Raw genomic sequence first — 9,799 nt, 5'->3', positions numbered from 1 at the left:
CAATTCAATCGGCTGTACACGACCTTCTACCCCTCATACCTACTACTTTCAAGCAACCGAGGTCCCTACTTTACGAGTTCATCTATCTTCCAACCTTTAAAATCGACTATTACACCCTTCGTCCCTGACCTGATCAGCTCAGAATGGCCGCAACCGAATCTGCCCAGTCGTCAGCTTTAGCGACTACTTCCAACAAGACCACCCGAACGTCTCCTCTGCCCCAATCTAAACGCGATAAGAGGCGGCAGGTCGTAAATGACCGCTTAGCTGTTTTGGCTGACAAGTTCAGCCGGGACAAAGATAAACATTACAGAGATGAACTCCACAAGATACAAATCGATGTTAACCTCGTCGGCCGAGTCGATCCCTATGCCGATCGACCTCTGGATGCAATTGATCGCGAGTACCGAGAAATACAGCATGCTACCAATGCGCAGCAGACTACAAATGCTAGTAGTAATGGTAGCCCTAAGCGAAGTCTGCTCGAAATGGCAGGCCCTACATTCTCCGAATGGGTTCATCAGATAGAAGACCTTGTCGAGCATCGCGACTACGAGATGACTAGCCACAAGGTACGCTCTCTCTAACTTTATGATCTACGTGATTGGAAGCTTACATTTGTTAGATTGAATACGAGAGGAAGCTTCGTGAACACCAGAAGACACACGCCTACAAAGTCGAACTAGCCAAGCGTGAACACAGAACTCTCTCAAACACCCTTAGAGACCGTCTTATTAATGGTATTACTTCTAAGAAGTACCGATTAGGCAAAGAAAAGGAAGCCCTGGATATTGCCGACGGCTCTGCTCTTCTTCTACACCCGAATCAATACAGCCTCACCAACCCCGCAAGCCCTGGAGGAACGCATGGGAAGCGAAATACCAGATTACGAAGAGAGATGGAGGAGCTCCCAGGCTACTCAGATAACAAGAAGAGGAAGCGAAATGCTGCCGATGAGGAGGGTTCGCCAGCTCCCAAGAGAGGTGCTCTTGATAGTTCTAACACTACACCTTTCTGGTCGAGCGAAAGAATCAGAGGTCTACGTAAGGAGACGGGACCAGTCTACAGCATTGACAAGCTTTTCACCGATAAAGAACTGGCCATGACCTATAATGCCGCCGCCCTAGCAGCCCACAAGCATCTGTTGATACGCCGAGACACAAACGGCAATATTATTACTCCTGATGAGAGTGTCGCAGACGCTAATGACGATGAAGATGAACCTTCTGCAGTAAGTATGGAGCGACAGCCCTCACATACTACGCGAAGTACTCGAGGTGGACATGGTCAACAGAATTTCTACGATGACCAGGTCCTAGGAATAGAGGGTCTGGCCAATTTCGAGATACCGGGAAATCTCGATAAGGTGGCCGGCTCGGAGCCTAAGCTCCCCCCTCTTACTCATTCGCAATACTCGAAGGCTTATAGAAGAGACGAGTCGAATACTCCTCCGACCTTGAACGAAAGCGACCGAGATAAAGATCTTGCAGTGATGAAACTGTTGAAGACATACCAGAACAAGCACGGTGTTGGCGCCAACCTTGATGTTAATAATGGTGGCCGGAGGCTACTCGAGTCTATGGCCGCGCCGCTGCATAAGAGCAAATATGTAGCTTACATGCAGGGTCCAAGGCCTTCCACAGACGCATTATCAGAATCCTTGGGTGTTCAGGATAGTGACATGAGGGGCGAAGCCGCAGGTATCGAGCCAGAGAACAGCGGAAGCGCTAAGGACCCCCCAGCTGTGGGGAAGGATTCCGCGCCGGGAATTCCGATGAGTAGACAGAGTAGTCTGGGTGGTGTTGTGATGAGTCGATCGGGAAGTGCACGGGGCAAGCGAAAGGCCTAATTGCAGGGGGTTTTTATTATTATTCATCTTCGGTTTTATCATAGGGCAGAGAGATCATACGCCCCAGCGTTGTTATGTGTGGATATCCGTAAGGTTTACGGAGGGGTTTTTGTTTTATTTTATTTGGTCTCTCAGGACGCATAAAGCCTGGAGTCATACGGAGGAAGCAACATGCATCCATAGTGAGACTTGGTCGATTAGGTATATCCGGATCGTGGTGGGAATTGGCACCATCCATGAATAGGCGCTCGGGAACATTAGATTTGTATTTTTTACATATAGCGATCCTTTCATAAAAAAGCAATGCTGAACGATACCATTATTAAAGTGTCCTAACTAGGTACCTAAGGGAACCGTAAACTCGTATAATATTGATTTTAAATGTAGCATCTTCAAGGACCGAATACTAGTGCCCGTATCTCGATACTCTCCCTCCCTTCTGCGTCTGGCCTCGTCCTAGGGTCCTCGAAAGCAGTGTGAGGTAATCGTCCACCAGCTACACCAGAATTTTCCTTGGTACCTTCACTATCGAAGCACTCGAGTAGCAGACGCTCATCGCCCGTCATACCGCTGAGGTAGTGCCACTTCTGGTTGGGGTTGTACGCAATAGCAGCTGTCTGGCCGATATACCCTTCCGGGTACCGGTGTTCTACGGGAATAACGTCTTCATCGTTCAAGCTGGAACTAGACGCGAAGGCTAGGGGCGTCGCCTCGACGGGGTTCTTGTTCAGCGTACGCCATACATTGACGATGCGGTATCGCCCCTTTAATAGCTCTTCCGCGTCATCTCCCAAGTGCCGCCGCACACGCTTCTCAGCTGAGTACGGCGTCTGGTCGATGTGTGCTATAAGCACGGCACGACGCGGCGCGTCCGGGTCAGCCCGTCGGATGGTGTGGTCGAAGATGAAGACCCGGTTGCTGCCCGGGATGTTGTCGAGTAGTAGCTTCTCGACCTCGGGGTAGTAGTTCGCGGCGATGGAAGCATCGTCCGTGAATCCGGAGCCGGCGCCGGTCTCCTCGGCTGACGGCGGCAACCCCTGCACGATCTGGAAGGCGTCCCGGTCGAGCGTGTACTCGGATTCCCGACCGCGGACATCGATGACGGTGACTTCATGCGCGTCAACGGTGAGGTTGCGCTGGGGCAGGCCTGCTGGTGGCTTGTCTACGTAGTTGAAGGCTACGACGCCGGGGGCTGGCCGGTTGTTGAAGTTGATCTTGGCGGTTACGGGGCCGCGGGGCACGGTAGAGGCTGTGATGGCCATTTTTGGTGCTAGAGGTTAGGGGCTAGGTATGGAGATCTATGAAAGGCGGTTGCGCCAGATAAGATTCAGAAGACTAGGTTAGATAATAAAGAGAAAGAGAAAGCTTGGTATGAGACGGGATGGGATGGGATGGGATGATGATAACTGTCTAGGTTAGTGTATTCTCGACTTCGATGTCGGGTATGACTTATATAGACATCAGTAGCCTAGCTCAGCTGTCTAAAAATGTCTCTGTCTGCGCATTTCAAATCAATCGAACGATGGAGAGAACCTTCGAATCACGTCATTGCTTGGGGGAAGGGGTCCCGATTAGTAGTATAGTGTTTAGTAGTATAGTGTATAATGTCGGCCAGTGGGAGATGACTCGGAATGATTGGATTCCTTCCGAATACTTTCTCTGTAATCAACGGATAAAATCCAAGGAGATTCCCCGATACTTGACCGCCCTATACCATATGACTTCGCCTCTAGGTAATCGTTAAGGCGAGCAGTTCCGTAAGCGGTTGCATCTTTCGCCCTTTATATCCTGCGTCCCCGCGTGCTTAGGTTGCAAGGTTATAGCTTTGACATCCTGAGCACGCCATCGCCCCTCGAAGCTTACTTTATATAACTAGCCGAAGTTTACCCAATATTCCCAGCATTTTGCCGGTACATATTTGAGCCTGTGTACCTACATAACGTACTATGTATGCATGCGAGGCATACACGTACAACATGTACATACTGATAGGTTTAACGTTGTGAACGATGACGTTATAACATCGCAGTAGTTCTACTGAAATCCAATAACTAGTAGGTAACCTAACCTAGGTAGTTAGCATTGATTAGAAATATCTGCTTAGCTAAGAACGTCTTTTCGGGATTTAGTTTAGGTATGTACCTTATGTACTGACGTCGGACCCCATATTGATGTGTGGATCTTGTGCCGAGGGCTCAGCGGCCGTCTTTTAAAAACCGCCCCGCTGGTACGTACACGTGTCAGTGCGCTACTGTTCCTGTCAGCCTTGCGAGCCTGCCCTTTTACGCCCTTACGACCTTACGAGACCTATCAGATCGCGCTAAAGTAAAGTAATTCAAAGTAAACAAATTGCTCCTTTTGGGGTTTCGGTAACGGTTAGGTAGCTTCCGGCGCGTATTCTGCCTTATCCTTGCATTAAATCTTTTACAACTAGGTTCATTCAATACCGAACTCCAATATACCAATTGCATCATCAGTTTCAATTGTCTTCTATCCTGGACCTATGTTCATCAACTGCCCAGTATCTATCACCATCGCCGGTTGCTATCATGGATGAATCGTTATCATCTCCCGACCCGCTGGGCGACGAACCTCCAAGCTCGGCGTTTCCACCTGCGCGACATACTGATAATACTCTTACACACCACGACCTCTCTGCCATTTCGATTCCGAAGAGCCAAATAAGGAGGTCTTCACCCGCGAGGCAGTCTCCTAGGAGGAGAACCTTCGAACTCGACGTCGGCAACGAGTTTGCACCGCAAAGATTACTCGTCACAGTCGAGGCCGAAGAGGCCATGAAGCGGGGTATCAACCGAAGACTCTTTCAATCATCTTCACCGATACGAGTTCCCCGTCGTAGAGAAGCCATCATGACTACTACGATACCACTTAACGACGAGATAGAGAACGAAGCGACTCCGCGACGACGAGGCCGGCCGCGGCGGATAAGCAATGGCACTCCCATGCCGAGAGGGAAGAAGAGGGCTGCCACACCTATGAAAGACACTCGGCGCACGCGACAGAAGAACGATTTGGAATCCGAAGCTAGTCTGGCGGGTGCGACACCGACCGGACCACAAGCAGACTCGGTCGCGTCGAAGGCAAAGGCGAAGGTACGGAAGACACCTAAGAGTACATCCACCACCCAGGTTATACCGTCGTCGCAACTCTCCAACAATGCGACCAAGAGGAAACGTGGGCGCCCGCGAAAAGCGCTAATGCCAGAGGAGGTCGCTATATTAGCAGATGCGGGCGATGTATCAGGCAATGGTGTGGCTAATAATAATGCCGCCCAGTCCGTCTTCGATAACTCGGAAAACCTACCGCCGTCAGCTCTGAGCCCAGTCGTAGATTTGCCTGATAAAGAGGAAGCTCAGCAAGTGACAACCAGCGATAATCTTATCGATGATATTATAGAGGCGAGTGGCAGGACACCCACGCCGAGGAATTTCTCAAACTTATATGAGACGTCGCGCACAAGGCAAGATCTAGGATCAGAGGCAGTATCATATCAAGAAGACGAGCTGCACAATAGCGATATTGGTATGTCTGATGACTACCCGGCAATGATGGAGGCCCATAGTGACGTGGAATCGGATTTGGATAATACCGAAGGGATACCTCACAGCGGACAGGACACGCTCGCACATGCCTCCGACTTCAGCATGATCGCTGTGGAATCACTTCCCTCGTTTCAGGCGAATAGAAGTGCCCTCCTTTCGGATCCTCCGGAGATGGGTGAAGAAACGAATATGATAATAAACCAAACGCTAGAGTCATGGCGAAACAGTACTCGAACAGAGGCAGAACAATCATTAGCACGATCGACGAGAAGCAACCTACCAGCGGAGGAAGATCATTCTGGTGTACCGGATCGCTCGTGGGCGGAGGGTAGTAGTCGCAGTCCAAAGGAACGAACAAGGAGCCCGAAAAGACAAAAGCAACTCCCCTTGAGTCGACAAGTATTTGCAGGAAAAACGCCTCACGTAGACGATTCCTTCTCGAGTCTTCCGGATAGTATCCTTAAAGCTGCAACGCCGGGTCGGTTGCCTATGAAGCCGACCTCTGCGGTAGAACAACGCGGAGATACCACTGTGTATGAGGATGAATTTTCCGAAATTTCAGATGCTATTCTCGAGGCTGCTACCCCGAAGCCAGCGACTCGAGTTGGGAATTCTACGGAGGAGAGCCATACGGAAGCCTCTGTCGCAGATGGACAAATCAACTCTGCCAATAGACAGGTAGGACCTGGCTTTGGATCGAGCAGACTACCGACTCCCGATGATACGTCGTCTTCTAATGCTGGCTCTAGAAGGGCCCGGGAAGATGAAGCTGGCCCATCTACAAGAGAACAGGACATTGCTGGTCCCAGTTCTAATTCGGGTTTCCAATCCTCTCCTCCTATTATGAATCGGCCGCGTGCAATGGATTTTGGACCATCTCGGTTAGACCAAGAGATCAACAACACACCAGAATTACAGCATTCTTCCCCTCAGCTACCTCCTTCTGCCAAAGCAGCTACAGAGCCTCCTCAAACTTTAGAACCGCCTCCTAATAGTAGGCCGTCGCTCTCACCAATCGTACGCGTCGGACGAACCCTCCAAGATGTGATGTCAGACAGACCATCCCCTGAACGTCGTGAAAGTAGTCTCGGAAGCCCATTTAGAGGATTGGCTACGAATGACCCTTCACAACCTTTTCCATCGGATCAATCTGGCCAGCTATCTATACCTAAATCGCCAACTCGACCTGGCCGTGGCGTCTCGACCCAATTTAATCCCCGATCTTTATCTGGTCCTAGTGCTGCTCTCTCTCAAATCAGAAGGGCCAGCCTCTCTCATAGCCAATCATCAGCACAAGGTGACATTATTGGCAATGCCTCGGATCCGTTCGGTCCAGCTATGCGCAATAGGTCACAGACCGAAACATCCAGAAGTGCTATGTATAACACTGATGACCGAGCACCGGAAAAAACTCGTTCATTCAATCAGCCGGTGTCTAATTCAGCTAGAGCAATGCCGACGAGTGATAATGGGATAAGCTGGATCGCAGACGACGATAATCACCAGCGAGGCGTGAATCAGGGCCCAGGTCCCCAGTCAATACGTTCCCAAAATCCAAGTGTTTTCGCCACTTACGACTCAAATGCAAGTCGCGCAGCAGCCGAGACCACGAATCACGAGGTAGATGAGCAACAGGAGCAAGAATTGGAGGAACAGGGAGATAGTGCGTTAGTAGACTACGAAGCGGAGGAAGGCGACATCTGGGACTTTGAAGCGTCAAGGCCAACACCTAGGAGACCGGAACGCACGCAACGTACGTCACAGCACCCCGATCAACCCACCCGACGAACGAAGGTTCCAAGTCCCTGGAAAAAAACTAGTAGACGCCTAATTTATCGCGAAGAGATTGCAAGCTCTTCTCAAATAGAAATTGAGGAGAATCCGCAGAGCGAGGCAGAAGATGCGCCACTAGCGCGTCAAAGGCCACGGACTTCGGATGCTCACTCTATACTACAGGGGTGGAATTCTGAGGCTACTCGCATTATGGAGAGCTCGTCTCCTGAAGCTGAACAACAAATTCTAAGCCCTCAACAGGAAATACAGGAACAGCTAGAAGCCCGGGAGGAGTCGGAGCCTCGGGAACATTCAGAGGCCTGGGAGCTATCAGCAGAGTCAGAAGAGTCAGAAGAGTCAGAAGAGCCAGAAGAGCCAGAAGAGCCAGCAGTACGTGAGGAACCAAGAAGACCTGTAGAGCCCGCGAAGACTGTGGAAGCCGTAGAGCCCGCAGAAGCGTCTGAGTACTCGATGCTAGCACAACAGGCAGAGGCAGCTCCGGCTACTCAACAGAAGCCTAAATCTAGGCTATTCGGTGGCTTTGATATCTTGTCTTTCTTCTCATCACCAGCCGCATTGCCTAAGAAGACTCCAGAAGCCGGGCCAGCAAATACAACTGGTATAACCGAAAAGGTCGCCCAGCCTGTATTCCAAAAGCCATTACCCAAAGAAACGGGTCAACCTCCTAAGGAACTGCAGAGGTCCCTTTGGTCTACAGGATTATTTTCCTCGATCCCGCAAAAGGAATTTCAACCGAGTCCAGAACCACGAACAAACATGTTCTACCCGGCACCTCCTTCGCAATCTAACGGGACAAGGCAAGAATCTCACGTAGAAAACTCGCCTTCGCCCGCGCCTGCGCCTGCGCCATCGCTTTCTCCCGAACCTGATTCTCCCGAGCCTCCTTCGCAGTCACTCCAACAATCGCCTGAACCGTCATCTGAACAGTCCCCTGAGCAGTCCCTTGAACAACAATCACCCGAACCGTCTTCTTCGCCCTCACCTCACCCCTCAACACCTGAACGTCAAGCCTATCCGCCAATCGAGCAGAAAAGAAACTTCACGCCGCGGCCAGGTCAATCTAACCTGTCTCTCTTTAGAAGCGGTCCGCCTCCCAGCAGAAGCGAGGCAGACGAGGACCTCCTTCTACTACCGAGCGATGACCAGGACGAGCAAGACGAGGAAGACGAGGAGAGCGAGCAGGATGAAGAGGATGAGGAAGAAGACGAGGACGAGGATGAGGATGAATACGATGAACACGATGAGCAGCAACAAGAGCAACAGGATTCATCGCTCTTAACAGATGGGACGGACTATGAGCGCTTCCCACCAAGAGACGTCCCATCCCGATGGGACAGGACACTTTCACCGTCCAAGTCATGCTTTCGTTCCCCCATGAAACCTACTACCCCGGGTCGGGTCGTGGCTTTTATGCCTAGTGCGCTTTCTTCCACCGCCCAGGCTCAAACTAGTGTCACAAATCACCAAACCGGCGCCAGGAATAATGCAGTCTCCCAAGGGACCATTCTCCGGCCCATCACCGAAAATACACACGACGAGTCAACGGATTCTTCGTCCTCCTCAAGTAGTAGCACCAACGCTACATCTCCTACCACCACTAATCCTCCCATACAGATGCTACCGCAAAATGGCAAAGGTAAATCCACCGCGCGGTCCCCGTCTCGCCGTCCTACCGCTTTCGCCCTATCGAAAACAGAATGGACCCGCCACCACTGGGTACGTTTGGACGAGCTCCTCCAACTACGACGCTACGACCCCCTGGCCTTCCAGCAGCAGCAACAACAGCAGCAGCAGCAGCAGCAGAAGCAACAGTCATGGGTGCAGAGTTGGTGGCGTCGCCAACCCCCAGCCCCCAACGCCTCGGCTCTCATAGGGAAGGAAGTCGCGGCTCAGGGCGAGCGCATAATCCTAGAGCAGTGGCATATCGAAGTCGTAGAGGCGTTCGCCCGCGAAGTCGGCGGGTGGAGTGAGAGTGCGCTTGCGAAGAGAGTTTTTGCGTTGATCGTAGGCGAGGAGAGAAGGAGAACCGGAAGGGCTGGGAGGGTGGATAAAGGGAAGGAGAAGGCCGTTGCCTAGACTTAGGCTTCATCTTGGTTGTCATTATTTAAAAAAAAAAAAAAAAAAATATGCCTCTACATGGCTAGGAGGTGGAAGAGAAAGCAGTGACGAGTTGTTTGAATAAGGGTGCCGGAAAGCGAAGAGCTAATATGCTCTATCATATACCCCAAGTTAAGGACAGAGAGCAAAGAAAAAGGGGGGAGTACGTGATGATTACCTAGGTTAGGTTCTTACATAGCGGGTTTTTTGGTCGATTGGCACCTGGTCCGGTCTGGTTACTTTATCTCAGGGAGCGAGCATGATAGATCGCATCGAATCGCATATCACATCACATCACATTACATTGGCGGGGTATTACTTACTTACTTCTTATACCGTTGGTTTATCTCTCTGTATGTATAGCTGGCGTTTTAGGCCTAGGCCCAGGCAGACAGGCAGGCGTACGGGCAGGTGGGCAAGCATACATGTCATACCTTATACTTGCACTCGGGAGGCGTTGGGATGCGGAAAAGGGGGATTGGCAAATGCATACCTA

General features: G+C 51.0%; 3 protein-coding genes across 3 annotated transcripts; 2 read left to right on the top strand and 1 right to left on the bottom strand.

Annotated features, from left to right (window-relative positions):
* Window positions 1-143: 143 nt before the first annotated feature.
* Window positions 144-1,849, top strand: F4813DRAFT_381448 (Sds3-like-domain-containing protein; the record flags this gene model as incomplete). Its single annotated transcript, XM_049245678.1, has 2 exons — window positions 144-572; window positions 626-1,849. 2 exons carry the CDS (start codon window positions 144-146, stop codon window positions 1,847-1,849), a joined length of 1,653 nt encoding a protein of 550 aa, XP_049098566.1.
* A 392-nt stretch (window positions 1,850-2,241) lies between these two features.
* On the bottom strand, window positions 2,242-3,111 carry F4813DRAFT_390641 (uncharacterized protein; the record flags this gene model as incomplete). Its single annotated transcript, XM_049247048.1, has 1 exon — window positions 2,242-3,111. The coding sequence occupies one exon, from the start codon at window positions 3,109-3,111 to the stop codon at window positions 2,242-2,244; it is 870 nt and encodes a 289-aa protein (XP_049098565.1).
* A 1,035-nt stretch (window positions 3,112-4,146) lies between these two features.
* F4813DRAFT_130214 (uncharacterized protein) lies at window positions 4,147-9,735 on the top strand. The gene has a single exon (XM_049238705.1). It carries the CDS (start codon window positions 4,399-4,401, stop codon window positions 9,280-9,282), a length of 4,884 nt encoding a protein of 1,627 aa, XP_049098564.1. The 5' UTR covers window positions 4,147-4,398; the 3' UTR covers window positions 9,283-9,735.
* Window positions 9,736-9,799: the final 64 nt, after the last annotated feature.

The sequence above is a fragment of the Daldinia decipiens genome (assembly GCF_022478715.1).
Source record: "Daldinia decipiens strain CBS 113046 unplaced genomic scaffold F4813scaffold_22, whole genome shotgun sequence".
In the NCBI taxonomy this organism is placed as follows: Eukaryota; Fungi; Ascomycota; class Sordariomycetes; order Xylariales; family Hypoxylaceae; genus Daldinia; species Daldinia decipiens.
Note: the sequence above shows the minus strand (reverse complement) of the source record. Positions and strands in the feature narration are given on the sequence as shown.